This window comes from Hesperophylax consimilis, chromosome 23 (genome assembly GCF_061612785.1).
Source record: "Hesperophylax consimilis isolate HC1 chromosome 23, BYU_Hcon_1.0, whole genome shotgun sequence".
Classification (NCBI taxonomy): Eukaryota; Metazoa; Arthropoda; class Insecta; order Trichoptera; family Limnephilidae; genus Hesperophylax; species Hesperophylax consimilis.
The window spans coordinates 3,438,854-3,463,500 of record NC_142858.1 but is presented as its reverse complement, the minus strand read 5'-3'; the positions used below and the strand labels follow the sequence as shown (position 1 = coordinate 3,463,500).

At 34.8% G+C, this 24,647-nt stretch overlaps 1 protein-coding gene across 1 annotated transcript; it reads left to right on the top strand.

Annotated features, from left to right (window-relative positions):
• The first annotated feature begins 18,174 nt into the window (after nt 1–18,174).
• Nucleotides 18,175–23,310, top strand: LOC149412234 (tubulin alpha-8 chain-like). The gene is made up of 4 exons (XM_089645691.1): nt 18,175–18,370; nt 19,826–19,998; nt 22,098–22,260; nt 22,532–23,310. The coding sequence occupies exon 4, from the start codon at nt 22,606–22,608 to the stop codon at nt 23,308–23,310; it is 705 nt and encodes a 234-aa protein (XP_089501817.1). The 5' UTR covers nt 18,175–18,370; nt 19,826–19,998; nt 22,098–22,260; nt 22,532–22,605.
• The last annotated feature ends 1,337 nt before the right edge of the window (nt 23,311–24,647 follow it).

The following is a 24,647-nucleotide window of genomic DNA, read 5'->3' as shown; positions in this document are numbered from 1 at the left end:
CAAAGTATACAAATATATATATGTATACATACATACATACACATATATATATATATGTATGCATACATACATACACACATATACACATGCCTACTTGTACATAGTTGTTTATTCACTATCTGAGAATGAGAAACAAGTGATTAACACTGTCACAATCATTAATCAAAAAGTCATCAAGCGCCTTTTTGAAAGTGAGATATTTGGTTATTGACTTTATTTCAATTGATAAATTGTTAAATATTTTAGGGGCAAGAAAGTTAAACTGGGACTGTGCCATTGAAGTTTTTGTTGCCGGAATAATATAGTTGTATTGGTTCGAGTATCTTGTGTTATAATTTGAATCGGATATATATTTTTTTGTAAATTTGAATTTAAAATAAGAGGTAACTTTTTTTACATATAAGGATTTTATATTAAGAACTTTAAAGTCTTTAAATAAGTCCTTCGTGGGTTGTATATAATGTGCTTTGTAGATAGTCCGTATTATCAATTTTTGGGCTTTTATTAGTGGATCTAGTACAGTTTTAGAGCATCCTCCCCAGACAATTATACCGTACGATAAAATTGATTGACAAAGGGAAAAGTATACTGTTTTTAGTGTGTTTTTGTTTAGTATATTTCGCAATGCTCTGAAAATATATGCCAGTTTCCTTATACGGCTCGTGGCATTAATTACATGATCTTCCCATCGAAGTTTATTGTCGATTATTACGCCCAAGTATCTAATTGAATTTACTCGTTCCAGTGCGTTGCATAGACAGCTAGATATATCCCTACAGGAATGTATTTTTAGTACATGATTAATTGAGGGTTGATTTGGATTATTTGTGCTAAATGTTAGGTATTTTGTTTTACTTATATTTAATGTGAGTAAATTATTATCCAGCCATTGTTTAGTAATTTTCAACATTAGTTCTGCTCTATGAAAAGTTTCTTCCCATGTTTTACTTTTTATTACTAAGGCAGTATCATCGGCAAAAGTGATTATATTGCCATCAATTTGTAATCTACATAAGTCATTAATGTATATGAGAAAAAGTATAGGACCGAGTACGCTGCCCTGTGGTACACCAAAATTAATTCTGGTAGGTTGAGACGATTTTTGTGATGGTAGCTTAATACATTGCTTTCTGTCTGTCAGGTATGATGTAAACCATTCAAATGCCTTATTCTTTATTCCGATTTTCTGTAGTTTAGCTAGAAGGATTGGACGAGAGACTGTGTCAAATGCCTTAGCTAAGTCCACAAATATTGCCAGACATTTATCACCTTTATCTAGGGCTTGTGTTATGTGTGATGTTAATTCTAGAATAGCTGAGTCTGTGCTAAGCCCTTCTCTGAACCCATGCTGGTTTGGCGAGAGAATGTTGTATTTTGTAAGATGGTCAATAAGTCTTTTTTTTACAATTTTTTCTATAATTTTGGACAGTGATGATAAAATGGAGATAGGTCTATAGTTTGAAATATCAGTTGGAGTTCCAGCCTTAAAAATTGGTTGAACCAGAGCAAATTTGAGTTTATTCGGAAATACGCCTTTATTGAGACTGAGGTTAATGATATGTACTAGTGGTTGATTTATAAAAGGTTCAATAATTTTGAGTATGTTTGAGGATATTTTGTCATGATTACATGAATGGGAGGGCTTTAATTGTTTGATAGTTTGCGTAATTTCAGTAGAGTTAGTGGGGTTAAGTGTGAGTGAATTATTTGTTTCACAAGCAGAGTTTTTGATTTTGTCGGCAAGAGAATTTTCATCGGTTGATGTCTTATTTAAGATTTGTGATGCTAAATTTTTTCCGATATTACAAAAATATTCATTTATATGATTGGTCACAGTGTCAGGGTCGTCTTTTAGGGAGGTGTCTAGTCCGTTGATATTTAATTTATTGATTGGTGGTATTGATTGGTTAGTGTCAGATATTTCTTTAATAATTTGCCAAATTTTTTTATTGTTATTGCCGGCTCTGGACAATTTTTGTTTATAATAGTTTTCTTTAGTGATTTTAATGAGATTGTTACATATGTTTCTGTATTTTTTATAAAATATTTGAGCTTGTGTATCTGGATTTTTAAGTAAATTTTTGTGGAGCTTGTCCCGTTTTTTAATACAAAAAATTAGGCCATCTGTGATCCATGGTTTCAGTTTTTTATTATTTAAGTTATTCGAAGGGGATTCAACTGTAACAGCCTCAATATGTTTTAATAGTGTTTCAGAAAATGTATTAAATGCAACATTTACGTCTGACGAATTAAGGGTAGAGAGCCAATTTTCCAATTTAATTTTGGAGGTGAATTCCTCGAAATTGATCTTAGTCTTTATTATATTTTCACATGAGGAAATGGAAATGGATTTTTTATTCATGAGGCCAATTACTATTGAGAAGTGGTCAGTTATGGTTGATTGATATACAATTCCTTTCGCATTTTTTTTTGTTATTAGGAATATGTGGTCAATACATGATTTAGTCATGTCGGTTACTCTAGTTGGGGCATTAATGTGAGAAACAAGCCCGTGCTGAGTCATCAGGTTTATATAATCGAGTGTCTGTATTGACATGGGCTTGAGTAAGTCTATGTTAATGTCACCGATTACCATTAGTTCTTCATTTGATGTACAGTTCAATAAGGCCACGTCTAAAGATTTTAGGAAGGTTGAAATATTTTGTTGTTTAGGTGACCTGTATAGTGCAAGAATGGTGGTTTGGTTTATTTTAATTTTAAGGCAGTTGGCATTTTCGATGGATAGTTCAGATATAGTCGGGTATAACTCGGTTTTAACATAGACGATTACTCCATCCGACTGTGTCTTGTTATTTAGTGTATTGGAAACTGTAAATCCTGCAATTTGTTTGTGAGTGTAATTTGATTTGATCCAACATTCAGTTAAAATTATTATGTCAAACATATTATTCAAACCGGCAAGCGTTATAAGTAGATTATTAAAGTTTTTATCTATGCTGCGAATGTTTGTAGAAAGTAATTTTAATCGTGTATATGGCTTTAATATATGTAACAGAAATATGTAACAGAAACATAAAAATGTAACAGAAAATAAAGAATATTTAAAATTCTGGGAGCATCATAGCGTGCTGAAAATTCTATCGATCGTCAAACACGACAAGAATGTACAAAGCCAGCAAAACACAGTAAATACAGAATGATTTTAGACATAAAATAAGAAAAAATCATTCACTCATGTTCAGCCCCATTGCCTGTTCTGGTCATCAGTTTAGAGAGTCCAGACACCTATGATTATATTCAACCTTCGACAATAGCATAACGCGAAGAAACGGAAAACAAATGATAAAATAACTTGAAAGTAGATACTTTCCACCAGAATACTATATTATTAATCATGTCTTATCGACAATCACAATATTATTCCATTGGCCAATTTATTATTTAAAATTCATCTCACAATAGTGAAATTCTTTGATGCCTCCACAATCTACATTGAATATTTAACATTCTAAACAAACAACGGTAACAAAAATTAAAAAAATTTAAAACTTTTAGAATGGCCGCTGAAATTTACGAAAAGAACGCAAATTTCATTAAAAAATTCAGTAAAAAAACGGCAGCAAAAATTGTGTCAGGGTTTGTTGATTTTGAATTCAATTCAACAGTCGGTTAACGTCCATTATAATAATAATAAGGAAAAACCATTCGTACCAATCGCAAGAAAAAGTTCCCGCTTCTACTGGAAAACAATGTAAACTATACAAACATGTCTAGAATAATGAAACGATAATAATTATTTTAAGTAATAAATTAATTTTCGCACTTCCTGGAATATGTTTCTCTTTACACATGACTATTTAGTGCCATGGATATACAATGCGAAACATTACATTATTTGGTAATTATTCGGAATCGCTGGACAAGGATTATATGAAATATTTTTAAATAAAACCTTCTGATTTACCTTAATTATTATAAAAAGAATCTGACTGCATTTGGGATATTTTTAATTTTAACATTTTAATTTTTAATTAAGTAAATCGAAAATTCACTTTCGTTGTATGGGATGACAGCTGGAATGATTTCTGTTGATAAAATTTTCTTTTGTTGATATTCCTGATACGAGTGGCTATATTTTTTACCATGTGTAAATACTAGGTAGGTACTATTTTAGCCAAACTCGAAAAATAAAATAAAGATATTTAGGTATGTTTTATAAAATAGAAAAAAATAAAAAAGGTGAGGTTATTATAGGTTAGGTTGGATTATTATAGGTTAGGTTGGTTTATTATTAGGATTTAGGTTAGGTTAGGATAGATTGGATATTATAGGCTAGGTTGGATTATTATAGGTTAGGTTCGATTATTATAGGTTGGGTAGGATTATTATTAGGATATAGGTTAGGTTAGGTTAGGTTGGATTATTGTAGGTTAGGTTCGATTATTATAGGTTAGGTTGGATTATTATTAGGATATAGGTTAGGTTAGGTTAGGTTGGATTATTATAGGTTAAGTTAGGTGTGTTGGGTAAGGTTAGGATATAGGTTAGGTTAGGATTTAGGATTTAGGTTAGGTTAGTTTAGGTTTGATTATTATAGGTTAGGTTACTATAGTTTAGGTTAAATAAAACAATAATTATAATAATACCTAAATATAAATAATTTAGGTTTTTTAAGTAACATAAACATATTTTATTTTTCGAGTTTGGCCAAAACAGTACCTAACTAGAATTTGCATTCTGAAATTATTCAAATTCTAGCTACTCGTATGTATTCTAGCTACTACTACCAGAGAAAATGTCATCAACATAAATCATTCCAACTGTCATCCCATACAACGAAAGTGAATTTTCGATTTACGTAATTAAAAATTAAAATGCTAAAATTAAAAATATCCCAAATGCAGTCAGATTCCTTTTATAGTAATTAGGGTAAATTAGAAGGTTTTATTTAAAAATATTTCATATAATCCTTGTCCAGCGATTCCAAATATTTACCCATTATTTAAATAACACGGAGTAGTAGATTGAGAACTGGGTCATAATGTCAATCGCTCGTTATGAACTTGTTTGCTTTATAATATTATATGTTAATCATACTGTTATAAACTTATGTACTTGATGCGTTTGTTTAGAACAAACATTCAATTTTGATTCAAGATTTTCACGTTTCAAGTTTTAGTAGTGGATTCAGTTCCTAACCAGGCATCGCGGGTCAATCCTCTGCTATCTAAGTTCTCCTTCATTTCACAGGCAATACTTTCTGCTTAAGATGAGGGAAGTATGAAGTATACAAATATATTAAGGTTATAAAAATTGCGCTGTATAAATTATCTGTTAATATTATTACTGGCGCAGATTCATGAAAAAATCACGGCACATTATAATTGTAGGATGTGTGAATTTGAAAGTGTTTAATATTTCAATCGTGTACTCGTACCTATCGGAACAATTAGCTTTCTTTCTTATTAATTTGATATCTTGCTATCTTACTATCTTGCTTCTTGCTATTGTCACCGTTTTACGCCCTAAAAAGTACCAATTTACCGAAAATGCAGTAGGATGATGACCTTTAATAAATCTATTTACTTAGCATTTTTTTGGTTCACTCTATATATAATATAATATTAAATTGTAAAATTAATACATGTCTAATGAATTATTTTTACCTATGAACCAAGTTTTCTTTTCTCCTCTTTCATGCCAGAGCTCCATAAGCACTTGATAATTGGCCCAAATCTGACCAGGAAATCTTGCATTCACATCTAATATCACCATGTTCGGATCTGAAATGTTCATTGAGTATGATTATTAAGCCCCCGCATACTCAATTTCTACCTATTTATAACAAGTTTATCGTTAATTCTTTAAGTTCCAAGAAGAATTTGTTATGCCGAAACGTTAATTATACGAAATTCCCTCGATAGAAAAAAATTACAAGGTAAGCTCCGAAAATTATTAAAAACACATTTTGTTCTGTTATTTAATATGCTATAGGAATGCAAAAAATCACAGTGTATCTTTAAATGCAACTAAAGAATTTATCTTGAGATTTTTGCTCTATTTCAAACGAGTCGTGTTTAATTAAATATTCCCACCATTTTCGCTGAATTACTATCGTTTTTTTAATAGTATGGCGCTCCCTCTAACATTCGTATTTACATATTTTCCTTTCAAACCATCCATTTGAACGCTTACTACGGGGCCTTAAATTACACAAAGAATGATCCAAATGAAGAACTAACCATTTGCACATTGTGCTGAGTAATTCCTTTGATTATAGTACCTGCATATCTTCCTATACTGCAGGAGCAATGATAGATATATATGATTGCATTCAATTACTCCATGCCCCATCTCCGTGGGATTTTGGGCTTTTCTCAAAATTCGAAATGGGATTATTCTTTCGTCGTGATTACTCTTCAAACCTCTAACTTCTAGAGCCGAAAATCCTGCAGCCATTTTATCTGCAAGTCATTTTTATAATTATTATTTATCTGTAAAATATAGGTGCATCAAACATACTTTAAATGTGCAGTTTATTTTTACTAAATCACTTTTTTATGACATTTTGGTCTTTTAACCTGTTGCGTACTTGCGAACAAACATCGCAATTACGTGAATTATCTTCATTTAATAGCATTATTATGCGCCAAATAAGCCACTTACTCAATGCTTACGATAATATTAAGTTTTCTCTTATTAAAGCTTCGCAAATAATGTTAATAGTCAAAATCGCATTTTAAGAAAAACTAACGATTTTAGCTTTCACCGAGAGAACCGAAATCGCACTTTCCGTAAAACGAATGATTCTAGCTGTCACCCAGAGAACCGGAATAGCATTTTAAGAAAAACTAACGATTCTAGCTTTCACCGAGAGAACCGAAATCGCACTTTCCGTCAAAGGAATGATTCTAGCTGTCACCGAGAGAACCGGAATCGCATTTTAAGAAAAACTAACGATTCTAGCTGTCACCGAGAGAACCGAAATCGCCTTTTCCGTTAAACGAATGATTATAGCTGTCGCCGAGAGAACCGGAATCGCATTTTAAGAAAAACTAACGATTCTAGCTGTCACCGAGAGAACCGAAATCGCCTTTTCCGTTAAACGAATGATTATAGCTGTCACCGAGAGAACCGGAATCGCATTTTAAGAAAAACTAACGATTTTAGTTTTCACCGAGAGAACCGAAATCGCACTTTCCGTAAAACGAATGATTCTAGCTGTCACCGAGAGAACCGGAATCGAATTTTAAGAAAAACTGACGATTTTAACTATCACCGAGAGAACCGAAATCGCACTTTCCGTAAAACGAATGATTCTAGCTGTCACAGAGAGAACCGGAATCGCATTTTAAGAAAAACTAACGATTCTAGCTGTCACCGAGAGAACCGGAATCGCATTTTAAGAAAAACTAACGATTTCAGCTTTCACCGAGAGAACCTAAATCGCACTTTCCGTAAAACGAATGACTCTAGCTGTCACCGAGAGAACCGGAATCGCATTTAAGGAAAAACTAACGATTTTAGCTTTCACCGAGAGAACCGAAATCGCACTTTCCGTAAAACGAATGATTCTAGCTGTCACCGAGAGAACCGAAATCGCACTTTCCGTAAAACGAATGATTTTAGCTGTCACCGAGAGAACCGAAATCGCACTTTCCGTAAAACGAATGATTCTAGCTGTCACCGAGAGAACCGAATTCGCACTTTCCGTAAAACGAATGATTCTAGCTGTCACCGAGAGAACCGGAATCGCATTTTAAGAAACACTAACGATTCTAGCTGTCACCGAGAGAACCTGAATCGCATTTTAAGATAAACTAACGATTTAAGCTTTCACCGAGAGAACTGAAATCGCACTTTCCGCTAAACGAATGATTCTAGCTGTCACCGAGAGAACCGGAATCGCATTTTAAGAAAAAATAACGATTCTAGCTGTCACCGAGAGAACCGGTATTGCATTTTAAGAAAAACTTACGATTCTAGCTGTCACCGAGAGAACCGGAATCGCACTTTCCGTAAAACGAATGATTCTAGCTGTCACCGAGAGAACCGGAATCGCATTTTAAGAAACACTAACGATTCTAGCTGTCACCGAGAGAACCGGAATCGCATTTTAAGAAAAACTAACGATTTTAGCTTTCACCGAGAGAACCGAAATCGCACTTTCTGTTAAACGAATGATTCTAGCTGTCACCGAGAGAACCGGAATCGCATTTTAAGAAAAACTAACGATTTTAGCTTTCACCGAGAGAACCGAAATCGCACTTTCCGTAAAACGAATGATTCAAGCTGTCACCGACAGAACCGAAATCGCACTTTCCGTAAAACGAATAATTCTAGCTGTCACCGAGAGAACCGGAATCGCATTTTAAGAAACACTAACGATTCTAGCTGTCACCGAGAGAACCTGAATCGCATTTTAAGATAAACTAACGATTTTAGCTTTCACCGAGAGAACCGAAATCGCACTTTCCGTTAAACGAATGATTCTAGCTGTCACCGAGAGAACCGGAATCGCATTTTAAGAAAAACTAACGATTCTAGCTGTCACCGAGAGAACCGGTATTGCATTTTAAGAAAAACTTACGATTCTAGCTGTCACCGAGAGAACCGGAATCGCACTTTCCGTAAAACGAATAATTCTAGTTGTCACCGAGAGAACCGAAATAGCACTTTCCGTAAAACGAATGATTCTAGCTGTCACCGAGAGAACCGGAATCGCATTTTAAGAAACACTAACGATTCTAGCTGTCACCGAGAGAACCTGAATCGCATTTTAATTTATTTATTTATTTATTTATTTTAATATCAACGGTATAAAATATACCATATACAGTAGATTATAAACAGTGACATCAGAAAATATACAATTAACAGAAACTCTAGATGGATATAAAAAGTTAGAGACACAAGTACATGCAAAACTTATAGGTAGACTAGGTTAGATTAGTATTGATTGAAATATATGAAAGTATAGATACATGATATAATATATTACAATAGCTAAAATGTTTGCATTTATATTCAGGTTTTGGTTGAAAGTAGTTAAGTGCCAATCAAGCCGTTGGTTCACCTTATTGACTATTTTTATTGACCCAAGTTTCCTCAGTTGCCCCAGACAGTTCATTTATATACATATTTATTTGACTTTTTACGTAAGTATGAGTAGACTTACATTTTATTGGCCATGATTTAAAAGATATGATATTAAGACTTTTTTGTACCTAGCTTCTGTGCAGTTAAACAGATCCGCTACATCTGCGTACCTATTACTAATTTCATGTAATCTAGGTACAAGCGAGTGTTTGAAATGTTCAGTCTTAGAATTGTTACAATTAAAGAGGGTTTTAGAGCGAGTAGCTCTTATGGGTACATGAAATTCAATGAGGTTAATTAAATCAAGGCTGTCTACGCTACCATTTACAATTTTGAACATAAATATTAAGTCGGATATAATTCTTCGATCTGAGAGTTTTAATAAATTTAATTTTTTCATTAAGTAATTATAGTTTATAATTTCAATGGGAATACCGAGTTTAAAGTTAATGTGTCTTAGGAATTTGTGTTGAATTTTTTCTATTGAATCTGAATGTATTTTATAATGTGGGGACCAGATCGAGGAGTTATATTCGACTTGACTTCGAACTAAAGATGTATACAAAATTTTCAAGGTTGAAATATTTCTGAAGCCTCTGGAGTTTCGAAGAATGAATCCAAGCATTTTCATTCCCTTATTGTTAATTGAGTTTATGTGAGATATAAAGTTTAAAACTTAGAGTCGAAAATGATGCCCAGGTCATTAATTTCTTCAACAAAGGTAAGGGTTGAGTTATTAAGTTCATATGAATAAATAATTGGTTGACTTATTTTGTAAAATCTTATTGAATGGCACTTATTTATATTGAGATATAGTTTATTTAGAGTGCACCAATTAACTAACCTGTTTAAGTTATTTTGTAGACTGATACAATCTTCTACGGTTTTTACTTTTTTAAATATTTTTAAATCGTCTGCAAAAAGTAATACATTTATATCGTTATCAAATATATTAACAATATCGTTTATAAACAGTAAAAACAATATTGGGCCTAAATGAGACCCCTGCGGTACACCACTTGTAGCTATAAATTGGTTGGAAAGGAATGAATTGATTTTTACTAGTAGAACTCTATCAGTTAGATAGCTTGCGAACCAGTCTAAAAGTTTTCCATCGATACCGAGCTTACATAGTTTGACGAGGAGAATTTTATGGCAAACTTTGTCAAATGCCTTAATAAAGTCCGTATATATGGAATCGACTTGAGTTCTATTAGCTAATGCGTTGGATATATAGTTTTCATATAATGAGAGATTTGTCAAAGTTGATCTGCCCGACAAAAATCCATGTTGATTCGGAACAATGAGGTGGTTAATATAAGGTGAAATTTTATCAAGTAATAGTTTTTCAAAAAGTTTCGGTATTACGGATAGCTTACATATTGGTCTATAGTTGGTTATATCACATTTATTGCCCTTTTTGAATATAGGTGTCAGATAACAACGTTTCCAAATGTTAGGGAAGCAACCTGTATCAAGGGAATGATTAAACAATAAGCAAATCGGCTCAGCCAGTAAATCAATACAATTTATAAGGATACTGGGATGCACATTATCAGGTCCGGCCTTCTTGTTTTTGTCTAGGGATTTAATCTTAGTTTTAACGTCGTTTATATTGATATGTATGGCAGGGATATGTATGGTCTCGTTAATGGATGAAGGTGGGATGTAATTGTCTGGGATATCTTCGTCATAAACACTTTTGAAATAGTCAGCAAAATAGTTAACCTTTACTTTCATATCAGTACTACTCTGTTCTTTGAAATGCATTGAGATGGGTAAGCCTTGTTTGTTTTTTCTTAGAGAGTTAACATGATTAAAAAAGTTCTGAATGTTGGAAGGTATAGAATTTTCGATTCCATTTATGTATTTAATATACGATATTTTAGACATTTTTTTACATTGAGATCTATAGTTCTGAAATATCTTGTAGTCGCTTAGGGATTTCGATTCTTTAAAGTTTTTGTGGGCAATTTTTTTACATATTACTAAGTTAATTAACTCTCCAGTGAACCATTTTGGGAACTTTGCTTCTTTGAAGTGTGAAAGTGGTACATATTTTTCAATGGCCCTATTAATAATTGTGTAAAACAATTCCATATTGTGATTAATATTATTGTTATTGTTGAGGTGAAGAAATGACCAGTCTTCATTAGCAAGATAATGTTTCATGTTAGGATAGTCAGCCTTAGAAAAATTATAAGTAAGGTTAGGCAGAATAGTTGTGTCGTCTAGTGAGTTACTTGTCATAATGTTTATGCTTACAGCGGGGTGGTGGCAGTTTAAGATAAACTAACGATTTTAGCTTTCACCGAGAGAACCGAAATCGCACTTTCCGTAAAACGAATGATTCTAGCTGTCACCGAGAGAACCGGAATCGCATTTAAATAAAAACTAACGATTTTAGCTTTCACCGAGAGAACCGAAATCGCACTTTCCGTAAAACGAATGATTCTAGCTGTCACCCAGAGAACCGAAATCGCACTTTCCGTAAAACGAATGATTCTAGCTGTCACCGAGAGAACCGGAATCGCATTTTTAGAAACACTAACGATTCTAGCTGTCACCGAGAGAACCGGAATCGCATTTTAAGAAAAACTAACGATTTTAGCTTTCACTGAGAGAACCGAAATTGCACTTTTTGTAAAACGAATGATTCTAGCTGTCACCGAGAGAACCGGAATCGCATTTTAAGCAAAACTAACGATTCTAGCTGTCACCGAGAGAACCGGAATCGCATTTTAAGAAAAACTAACGATTTTAGCTTTCACTGAGAGAACCGAAATTGCACTTTTTGTAAAACGAATGATTCTAGCTGTCACCGAGAGAACCGGAATCGCATTTTAAGCAAAACTAACGATTCTAGCTGTCACCGAGAGAACCGGAATCGCATTTAAAGAAAAACTAACGATTTTAGCTTTCACCGAGAGAACCGAAATCGCACTTTCCGTAAAACGAATGATTCTAGCTGTCACCGAGAGAACCGAAATCGCACTTTCCGTAAAACGAATGATTCTAGCTGTCACCGAGAGAACCGAAATCGCACTTTCCGTAAAACGAATGATTCTAGCTGTCACCGAGAGAACCGAATTCGCACTTTCCGTAAAACGAATGATTCTAGCTGTCACCGAGAGAACCGGAATCGCATTTTAAGAAACACTAATGATTCTAGCTGTCACCGAGAGAACCTGAATCGCATTTTAAGATAAACTAACGATTTTAGCTTTCACCGAGAGAACCGAAATCGCACTTTCCGTTAAACGAATGATTCTAGCTGTCACCGAGAGAACCGGAATCGCATTTTAAGAAAAACTAACGATTCTAGCTGTCACCGAGAGAACCGGTATTGCATTTTAAGAAAAACTTACGATTCTAGCTGTCACCGAGAGAACCGGAATCGCACTTTCCGTAAAACGAATGATTCTAGCTGTCACCGAGAGAACCGAAATCGCACTTTCCGTAAAACGAATGATTCTAGCTGTCACCGAGAGAACCGGAATCGCATTTTAAGAAACACTAACGATTCTAGCTGTCACCGAGAGAACCGGAATCGCATTTTAAGAAAAACTAACGATTTTAGCTTTCACCGAGAGAACCGAAATCGCACTTTCCGTTAAACGTTTGATTCTAGCTGTCACCGAGAGAACCGGAATCGCATTTTAAGAAACACTAACGATTCTAGCTGTCACCGAGAGAACCGGAATCGCATTTTAAGAAAAACCTACGATTTTAGTTTTCACCGAGAGAACCGAAATCGCACTTTCTGTTAAACGAATGATTCTAGCTGTCACCGAGAGAACCGGAATCGCATTTTAAGAAAAACTAACGATTTTAGCTTTCACCGAGAGAACCGAAATCGCACTTTCCGTAAAACGAATGATTCTAGCTGTCACCGACAGAACTGAAATCGCACTTTCCGTAAAACGAATAATTCTAGCTGTCACCGAGAGAACCGGAATCGCATTTTAAGAAACACTAACGATTCTAGCTGTCACCGAGAGAACCTGAATCGCATTTTAAGATAAACTAACGATTTTAGCTTTCACCGAGAGAACCGAAATCGCACTTTCCGTTAAACGAATGATTCTAGCTGTCACCGAGAGAACCGGAATCGCATTTTAAGAAAAACTAACGATTCTAGCTGTCACCGAGAGAACCGGTATTGCATTTTAAGAAAAACTTACGATTCTAGCTGTCACCGAGAGAACCGGAATCGCACTTTCCGTAAAACGAATGATTCTAGTTGTCACCGAGAGAACCGAAATCGCACTTTCCGTAAAACGAATGATTCTAGCTGTCACCGAGAGAACCTGAATCGCATTTTAGATAAACTAACGATTTTAGCTTTCACCGAGAGAACCGAAATCGCACTTTCCGTAAAACGAATGATTCTAGCTGTCACCGAGAGAACCGGAATTGCATTTAAATAAAAACTAACGATTTTAGCTTTCACCGAGAGAACCGAAATCGCACTTTCCGTAAAACGAATGATTCTAGCTGTCACCGAGAGAACCGAAATCGCACTTTCCGTAAAACGAATGATTCTAGCTGTCACCGAGAGAACCGGAATCGCATTTTTAGAAACACTAACGATTCTAGCTGTCACCGAGAGAACCTGAATCGCATTTTAAGAAAAACTAACGATTTTAGCTTTCACCCAGAGAACCGAAATCGCACTTTCCGTTAAACGAATGATTCTAGCTGTCACCGAGAGAACCGGAATCGCATTTTAAGAAAAACTAACGATTCTAGCTGTCACCGAGAGAACCGGAATCGCATTTTAAGAAAAACTAACGATTTTAGCTTTCACCGAGAGAACCGAAATTGCACTTTTTGTAAAGCGAATGATTCTAGCTGTCACCGAGAGAACCGGAATCGCATTTAAAGAAAAACTAACGATTTTAGCTTTCACCGAGAGAACCGAAATCGCACTTTCCGTAAAACGAATGATTCTAGCTGTCACCGAGAGAACCGAAATCGCACTTTCCGTAAAACGAATGATTCTAGCTGTCACCGAGAGAACTGGAATCGCATTTTAAGAAACACTAACGATTCTAGCTGTCACCGAGAGAACCGGAATCACATTTTAAGAAAAACTCACGATTTTAGGTTTCACCGAGAGAACCGAAATCGCACTTTCCGTTAAACGAATGATTCTAGCTGTCACCGAGAGAACCGGAATCGCTTTTTAAGAAAAACTAACGATTTTAGCTTTCACCGAGAGAACTGAAATCGCACTTTCCGTAAAACGAATGATTCTAGCTGTCACCGAGAGAACCGGAATCGCATTTTAAGAAAAACTAATGATTCTAGCTGTCACCGAGGGAATCGGAATCGCATTTTAAGAAAAACTAATGATTCTAGCTGTCACCGAGAGAACCGGAACTTCATTTTACGAAAAATCCGAAAAAAATCGTTAACTTGAAGGTACGGACAAATTTGACGTCGTTAAGTTGAACGGGAATCGCCCTCGGGCAAGTAGGGCAAATGAACGAAGAAAGGGGTATAAGGAGCGTATATGAATGGCAGAAGTCGGGGACGCCCGAGGAAGACATGGCATGATCAAATGAATCAGATATTTGATTCGAGAGTATGAATTAGACGATTTATGAATGTGAATGAGGCAAGGATTGTGTGCCAAGACCGAGTTGTTTGGCAGTCCGTCTTCTCTGCCTACCCATGCGGAGAAACGATGTGATGGTTAATTAGTTAGTTTACTCAAGCATTTATTTATTAGTCTAAAACCAGAAATTAATTAATTCCTTGAAGCAGTACCTACCTACCAATAGTAGATAGGACACCAATGAAAACGCATAAATTCGAATGATTTTTTAAATATTTAAATTGACACCAAAACAAAATTATTTTCAGTTCATTCATTCAAAGCAAAAGTAATAATGTGTGTTATGGATTTTTTTTTCGGTTTTTGTAAATTAATTCAGTGTAATTTTTGGATTTATCAATAATCACAATGGTAATATATTAGTTCAACATTTGTTATTATTTATTTGCTTGTAGTTTGAATCTAGAAAAGTGGGTTCCCCATATTATAGAAATATTAAACTTGTGCAAGAATTTTCAATTACTGTAAATATTGGTTATTTGGGTAATTATTCTTAATCGTTGGGCACGGGTAATACGAAATATTTTTTTATATAAAACCTTCTGATTTACCTAAATTACTATAAAAGGAAATTGACATTACTTTTTAGCAAATTTAACGATATTTGTAAAAAGCATTAAGATTTATAGCTCGCCATAATTTACAATAAAAACACATAGTTTTGTTTTTGACATTTTTATAAATTGAGCCAAGGCAACTAGCCCACTGTTGGCAGACATTTTAGTGAATAACAATTCTTAATTGTAACTATTTACTTTTAAATAATGTTCTTACGTGGAAAGGATATGTACACGAAATTGTTTGTATTTGGACAGGAACAGAGCGACAACTGACTTTATTCTTATAAATTTATTTCATAAAAATATCCAATTCACTTTAGAGGTATGCACTAATGCATCGATTAATTTTCTAGATTTAACACTAACTTCAGTAAATAATGGAATTGAATTTAACATTTATCTTAAATTAACATACCATCCGATATCACATGCACATATTGCCTATCGTTCAATGGTGTACCGCCTAGTAAAATCCCACTATCATCTCTTAATTTCGCAATTGAACTATAAAAAAAACTCTAAATAATTGTTATAAAACAAACTTAATTGATAAAATCTTTGAAAAGAAACATAAGCTCATTTTGAATAATACGTTTTTATTTGGTACACCTGAAACTAATAATAAAATAATAAATCCCTTTCAATGGCGTAGAATTTTATATATATATATATCCAACTTTTCTTCACTTAGTACAAAAAAATTGCCTGCGCACATTAAACCCGCGTTCTATACTGATAACATACTAATGTTATAAAGTTACTCACTCGGGCATTTACCAACTATGTTGCATTGATTGTCTATTGATCAACGAGAAATATCACGGAACATTTAAGATGTTTAAATAACAATATTTTTTTGTTATTTAAACATCTTAATAATTTAATGAGTTGCAAATCATCTCATTTCCACCAATCACAAGGACACGGGGGTTCTTCCGGAACCGGTAGAGTTTAAATAAAATGAAAGTGCTCAAAAACAACTGTATGTGTTTTTTATTGTAAATTATAACGAGACACAAAGTTAATGCTTTTTATAAATAACGGTAAATATTCGGGATCGCTGGCTACGGATAACACGAAATATTTTTTTAATAAAACTTTTTGATTCACCCTATTTCAATAAAAGGACTGCATTTGGTTAATTTTTAAATTTGGTATTTTAATTTTTAATTACGTAAAATGAATATTCGCTTTCGTTGTATGGGATGACAACCATTTTAAATAATTTCAATCAATTGGTATTATTGATTGTACATAAGTGGCCGACTTCTCGCGGATAAGAAAAATAATGACGCTATTCAGTTATAATTTATAATGTAGGTAGAATTTATCATGGAAAATGAAAAACAAGCGATTTTTTTTTCATAACCTCCACAGAGACCCTGAGAGAAGTAATTGATGCTGTATGGAGGGTCTTTCTTATGGAGGGTCTTTCTCTTTCCGTCCGTTTCTGCACAGAGTTTTTTATGTATCTTTGGGCACACTTGGGATTTGTACTGGGTCAGCAGTTGGAAACTATTAACGTTTTAAGGGTGGAATTTAAAAAAAAAACATCCGAACGGGAATCGTTAGCAATGCGAGAGACATAGCGTTTTCACACAAACGAAGTATTGAATTCCGTAAGACTAAACTTAATTAGATTTAATATTTTAGAAAGGGGTTTTTCCCAGAATTTGAACATATCATTTTTCAAAAGTAAAACTCTAGGTCTGTGAAAGTTCTTTTCGAATTTTGTAATTATTTCATCATATGCCAGTTGTTTAACAGTACTTGGATAGTAAGTAACATTATATATGTTACTTTGAAATTAAAAATAATTTTAAAGTAATTATTTATTTTTACATAATTTTAACAATTCTTCATATTTCAAAGTTAACTTCTAGATCTGGAATTTATTTTATTTTATTTTTATTTATTTAACGCCCAGAGGGCTTTTACATGGTTGGTAGTATAATTTTAATTTGACAGATACTTTAAAACATAAAAAATAAGAATAAAATTACATTTGATAAAAGCTATGCAACAAGTCATACAAACACAAGAAACAAAAAGAGAAAATTACAGCTATCTGTAGGTTTACATGATGTGTTTAGGAGTATTGTTGAAATAAATGTTTTAAATGATCCACAAAACTTGCCAAGTTGGTATTGAATATGTCAACATCACCCAAGTAATGATTTCCCATGGTGTGAAGTCGTTGTATCGGAGAGTGGGCAATGTAGTTACGCTTATGTGTGCTGCTGTAGAATATTGTATTTTGTCGTGTTGTTATTGTGGGTGTATATATGTTTATAAGTTGCAGGAGTTCACAACAGTCGAATTTAGAGTTAGGTATTTTGAATAAGAACGTTAAATTGTTTATTTTACGTCTATCTTCTAATGTTTGTATTTTTAGAGTATTTAATAAGAAATTGTATTTTAAGTCTTCGACAGGGATATTTAATTTAAAATTTATAAAACGTAGAATTTTTTTTTGTATTCGCTCTATGTTACGCACGCAACGCAATGTATAAGAGCTATTTTTTGAGGAATATTGGTGGAATGTTGTCTGGGCCAGCGGATTTGTCAGTGTCTAAGGAAAGTAATTTTTGTTCGCAACACTTTTGTGTGATTTGGCAGTTTGTCAAGTTTGTGGTCATATTAAATTTGTATTCGGGTATTTTATCATCTGGAGTGTCTTCATCATATACATTTTTGAAGAAGTCCGAAAAATGGTTTACAATATCCTGTGTATTGTTTGCACTGATTCCATTCATTTGCATTATTGGAGGGTAGTCTGTGTTTTCATTGTTGTAATGTTCTATTCAAGTTATTATTATTTCATTAGAATATTTCTTCAAATTTAAAAAAAAAAACTGGTTCTGCGAAAGTTCTATTCAAGTTCTGTTCAACTTGAAAATCATCTACTTGTAAACATATTTTCAGAGGGAATGCATCTTCATACACCTCGGGCAGGCCGGTGTACAAATAGGTGTTGCGTGTTGGCAGCAGTGCTGCCGGGAGCACGGAGTGAATAAGGACGGGCAAGACAAGATCCCAGCCCAGAGCAGCCGCTCCAGGGTGACCTTCCTTTCGGAGACCAGGGTACCCCGCACCATCATGGTGGAGTTGGATCCAACCGTCATCGGTTAGTCACCACTTACTCATCTGCCGTATGCCCACTTGTATCGTTCTGTCGCACCCTTAAGCCCCCCCGCATTACAAATTTATACAATCCATCAATGTAATATATCATTGAAGATGCAGATATTACTAATAAATCTTAACAAAATATGAAATAGAAATAGACACAGGTAAGACATAGATCCTGGATTCGTTTCCCAGTTCAGACAGTTATCTTTTAATTTTCTGTGTCTTGCTCTGATTTATGTTTCGTTTAGGTTTATTAGTATAATCTTCTTCAAAACTTATTTTTTAATCAAAATTTATAACAAGTAGTATCTTTGTGCTCTCGGTGTTTTAAATTATAAAATACAGGCCATTAAAAATTCGATTTTTCATGATTTTATAGGGAACTTGTGTATTTTATAGACAACCTGTGTATTTTATAGGTAACTTGTGTATTTTATAGACAACTTCGTATAATTTTCGGAGCATTCTGTGCCATTATTTCTGTTGAGGAAATTTCATTTCAATTAAAAAAAAAAAAACTTTGTTTTTAACCACGATTTATATATTTTAATTTGTTTAATACCGACCGGTTTTGCTTGACACAAGCATCTTCAGGTTATAAAATTAAACTGAATTTATTCAATTAGTATGTCAAACCACAAAGTGACTGCTTTCTACCAAAATACAAAAAAAATCATTTCACTCGGCAAATGTATAGAGATTATCTAAAAAATAATATGAGGTAGGATCACGTTTTCTACATTACATTATACATTACTACGTTCTCAGGCCAACTATTCCTACGCACGCAACGCAATTTCAATCGCAGAATCGTGAAATTCAATGCATTCTACGTTGTAAATCACTTCGTAATGTCTGAATAAATATTTTAGTTGTTTAGCTCCCATTTTAACAACGTTAGTAAAAGCCAAACGCCAAAACAAACATAACCTTAAATGTCAAATCAATTCTTTGAGGGTTCACAGATCAAGTGTAGGTTTGCGTATCGTGTGTGTCAAGTGTGTTTCTGAAACATATATTTTCATGGAAAATGTCTGGATTGTAAGTTGTCCCGATATCTTAAGTTGTGTACGTCACTCGTAAGTACATGAGCTCCGTGTGTATACTCACTTTATAAAAATATACTGCTAGTAATAATTAAACGCTAAGTAAATGGTTGTGTTGAAACATAATATTGTCTTCATGCTCTATGTCAATAATAACATCCAATATTCAGTAAGGTTACATCGCTGTTCAAAATCCCCGCCGTTGGCTGCGGGCCGTTGGGACACTCTTTCCGGGTTTCCAGCAGGTCCAATCAATCCCTTATTTACCAGCCGATACCCTCGGCAGCTGGAGTAGTTTCCCTATTGGACGACAGAGCGCACCTCTGGCGGCATAAGAGCGAACCAAGTTGCTATGGCGCCAATATTTAATTAAATAGCTAACAATGTTTTCTCTGCACTTGCAGACAAAGTGCGTAGGAGCGAAAATGGTAACCTTTACCACCCAGAACAGATGATCGCGGGCAAAGAAGACGCGGCTAACATCTTCGCTCGAGGAATGTATTCTGCTGGCCGGAAAATCATCGCCCCCCTGATGGACGGAATCAGGAAATTAGCAGACAACTGTTCCAGCTTGCTTGTTTCCCTCCTGACGCTTCTTTCCCCTAGGTTCTTTAGGGTTTTATCCCTCTTTTTCCAATACTTATCTTCAGGGCACCACCGGGTGGTCGGCTAAGGGGTGTGGAAGTCTTGACCTGCACCAGTCGCCCCAACCACCACCAATTTCTCAACAGGACTGCCAGTCGTGGTTCGGCGAAACTCCCCCGTCACTCTATTGTTTACTTTACTTTTATGTGTTTACAGGTACTGGAGTGTAGGTCCCCTCCACCAACTATCTGCCTGACACTTGAACTTGATTGTTTTGTTGTTTATTTTTCTGTGTTGTCCTTAGTTTAGTACTTGTAAGCGCTTGCATACCGCTTCATAACACCGTATGCGGGGACATTGAAGGCCTAGCTTCATTTATATAAATTGTAGAGCCGTTTATTCAAAAAAATTAGATTCATGCGAGAGCTCCGAAGGGGTGACCATAAGTCACCTATACCGGGGTGGGACAGGGTGGGTGTACCTTCAATGTTCCAGCTTGCAGGTTATTTCTCCGTTTCATCTGTCTCGTTCTTATTATGTATTTATGAAACATCACATAAGAGCTGCCAGGAGCAAGTGTGTTTTGCAAACTCTTTTATTATTATTATTAATGAGCAGGCAGCATTTTGCTGACGCGCTCGTATCTTAATTCACAAAAAAGTAATTGAGTTGTTTTAAATTTAAAATAAGTTAATCTTCTCTTCTCTCTAAATAAGATTCCAATAATATTTTAAATTGGTTTATATCAATTGCATAGATGATATATGATGTGGAAATTTGTTCCACGCATCCATTACTCTATTTGCAAGGAAGTCGTTGTTATGTCCTCTTTGGTCGATGAAGGAAGTGTTTCCCATGCATAGACTATTCTAATTGTAAGGAAGTCGTTGATATGTCCTATTTGGTCGATGAAGAAAGTGTTTCCCATGCATACACTACTTTAATTGTAAGGAAGTCGTTGATATGTCCTATTTGGTCGATGAAGGAAGTGTTTCCCATGCATACACTACTCTAATTGTAAGGAAGTCGTTGATATGTCCTATTTGGTCGATGAAGAAAGTGTTTCCCATGCATACACTACTCTAATTGTAAGGAAGTCGTTGATATGTCCTATTTGGTCGATGAAGAAAGTGTTTCCCATGCATAGACTATTCTAATTGTAAGGAAGTCGTTGATATGTCCTATTTGGTCGATGAAGAAAGTGTTTCCCATGCATACACTACTCTAATTGTAAGGAAGTCGTTGATATGTCCTATTTGGTCGATGAAGAAAGTGTTTCCCATGCATACACTACTCTAATTGTAAGGAAGTCGTTGATATGTCCTATTTGGTCGATGAAGAAAGTGTTTCCCATGCATAGACTATTCTAATTGTAAGGAAGTCGTTGATATGTCCTATTTGGTCGATGAAGAAAGTGTTTCCCATGCATGCACTACTCTAATTGTAAGGAAGTCGTTGATATGTCCTATTTGGTCGATGAAGAAAGTGTTTCCCATGCATCCACTACTCTATTTGCAAGGACGTCGTCGATATGTCCTGTTTGGTCAATGAACGAAGTAGTTTCCAATGCAGAATGTGTTTTATTATTCGAGTGTCCACCGAAATTTACATTTTTGTTGATGGTGAAGATTTGTTGGATGCCCGGGCAACCATAATGTCCAGATAAAATTTTGAAAGACTCAAATCAAGTTACCCCTTTTTTGTCTTTTTGTAAGTTTGTAATCTTAGCTCCTTGAGTATATTTTTTGGTCTATTGCCGGTCTTTCAAAGTTCAAAATCAAAGTTGAAATTTTTGTGAAACTTTTCTGTACTCTTTCTAATAGACTCCACATTTTGAAATCATGTTCCAGGAGAGGTCGCACATATGTATTGTATATTTTTAACATCAATTCCGGTGTTAGGTAAAGGAAGGCTTTCCTGAATAAATATGTTATCGAATTGGCTCTTTTGACAATCCCAGCGATATGCGTTCTGTTTCAAGTCTCTTGATTTGGAAACTAATGTTCCAATAATTTTGTATGGAAGATGAGGTTTCATTCCCAATAAAGAGAATTCATCCAATGGAGGATAGACCTGATGACCTGGTGGTAGGGAATAGGTATCCGAATAATGTCACACAATATGTTTCTTGTGTTCCATTCGTTGGGAGGCGGCACCGGTTCAGGCCTGACAACACTCTTCCTCAATACCCTATACGACGAATTCAAACAGAAGAGCACAATGGAAATAACTATTTATCCATAGCCAAAGGTACGATGGTTGATTACAAATAAAGATTTACCTCGCTAAGACTTTCTCCGTCAAGGGCCAGTTATTCCACAGAATTTGAAAAAATCGACGTTAATTTTTAAGTTTTGGCAAAATTCTATCTATGTTCCATATATACTATTATTGGCTAGTTGTTTCAAATAACCAAAACTGTAATAGAACTTTCACATAACTTTGACTTTAACATTTGGTGAATTGTTCAAATTATGTGAAACAACTGACACTTAGACATTTAGGTGAATAAATAAACACGTTTTTTTCTGCCGTTGTGTACCCATATAACTCTGTCCTGTCTACCCACGGCTGTTTGGCATATTTTGATTGCTCCTTCATGATGGATAATGAAGCCATCCATGGCATTTGTCAGAAGACTCTAGAGATGGAGCGGCCGACCTACAGTAACCTCAATGGGCTGATCAGCTTAGTTGTGTCGTCCATCACGGCTACCTTGAGGTTTGAGGGAACCTTCAACGCATACCTATGTGACTTCCAGACCAACCTCGTACCGTTACCCCGGATTCACTTCTCCATTGCGGCGCACACGCCCATCATGTCTTGGGATCGGTCCTTTCTGGAGGATGTCACCGTTCCGGAGATAACCAAGCAGCTGTTCGAGCCCGAAAGTCAGATGGTCGTGTGCGATCCAAACGCCGGAAAGTACATGGCCTGCTGTTTGTTGTACCACGGGGATGAAATACCTAAAGACGTGAACGCCGCTATCGCCAACATAAAGAAATCCAATATCAAGTTCGTGGACTGGTACCCAGTGGGGTTCAAGGTCGCTATCAACAACTCCACACCCGCAGTGGTGGCCGGGTTTGGCCTGGCGAGCGCTCAGCACACCTCCACGCTGCTGGCTAACACCACTGTCATCCGCTCCGTGTGGGAGGCTTTGGGCAGGAAGTTTGATCTGCTTTTCTCTAAGAAAGCCTTCGTCCACTGGTATACCGGGGAAGGAATGGAGGAGGAAGATTTTAAAGAAGCCCGTTACGATTTGGCAACCCTGGAAATGGACTATCGTAAAGTTGAGTCGTAAGATATATAATATTTTTTAATCACGTCTGTGTTTATGAATGAAAATATATTTAATTTTTTAATTTATTTTTTCTGTGGTATTAAATCCACACAGCATCCCCAAAGATGACATAGGCCCTGAGGGAAATTATTTTCTTCAGGGCCTCCTGTGTGGAGTTAATATATAAAAAAAATGGAAATACATACTTATAACTAACAATTTTTAAAAAATTGAAGTGTCGTTGAAGCATTGTTATTTTGTTTTATCCAACAAATTTTTTGGTAAAAAAATAAAGTTTACAAAGAAGGAATTTCATTTATTTACTTAATATTTTTTTAATAAAATAAAATAATTAAAACACTTTGTTTTAATTATTTAAAAAAAAAAATTTTAAAAATCTTTATTTTTTATATAAAGTCAACATGTTTCGAGAACGATGTTCTCTTCATCAGGACAATTAATGTACTAAAAAAAAATATTTTTTTAACCGGTTGTTTGCAAATGACTTCTTCAAAGATGATTTGAAAGTGAGATATTTAAGTAGGTACGACTGTTAAAGGCAGCGCGTTAATATTAAAAAAAAAAAAAAAAACAAAAAAAAACGATTATAGTTAAGTCGGTGGCCGAGTTGACATCGCGTTTGGGTCCCACCCAAGCGTAGTGTGTTCAATTCCTCGGCTGGCTAAGTCCTCCATCACAACACAAGCAAAATTTTAAGCTTACTGTGGTGGTAGTAGGAGATTTTCAAATATTGTCAGGATATTCGTAACCTGGGAATGTTTGACTTTCTTTTTTAAAAATAAAAGAAAGAAAGCAAAAGTGTGAAAATATTTATTAAAACACGTTTGTTTGAAATAGAGTAAAGATCTCTCGATAAGTTGCATTTAAAGATACACTGTGATTTATTTCATAGCTATAACATATTAAATAAAAGAACAAAACGTGGTATTAATAATTCTGAAATTGTGAATTCTTCATTGCAACTAATGACCGGTTCACGATCTTCCTATATTCTTACTGATTTTGGAGAGACCTAGTAAAAAATCCTAAACAAGCGTCGTTAAGAGCATTTACGAAATTGTTAAAAGATTTGGTGAAAACACAAATTGGTGGAATATAATCAAGTGAAACAAAGTTTGTAACTAAAACTTAGAAAACAATTACTTTGAATAATAGTGCATTTTAATCACTGCTTATTTTATTTTTAAATGACATAATTAAGCCATTTATCGAAGATGTACCTTTTGCAAAAAGGTACCTACCTCGCTGGATAGTGACTTTGTTACACTTTCACTACTTCTAAAAGTGACGTTTGCCGCCAACCCGGTAACTGCCACCGGTGTCGTTTTGGTTTGCTG

What these genes read in the sequence shown, in the direction of transcription:
- LOC149412234 (XM_089645691.1), top strand. Translation starts at nt 22,606, where the DNA reads ATGATGGATAATGAAGCCATCCATGGCATTTGTCAGAAGACTCTAGAG.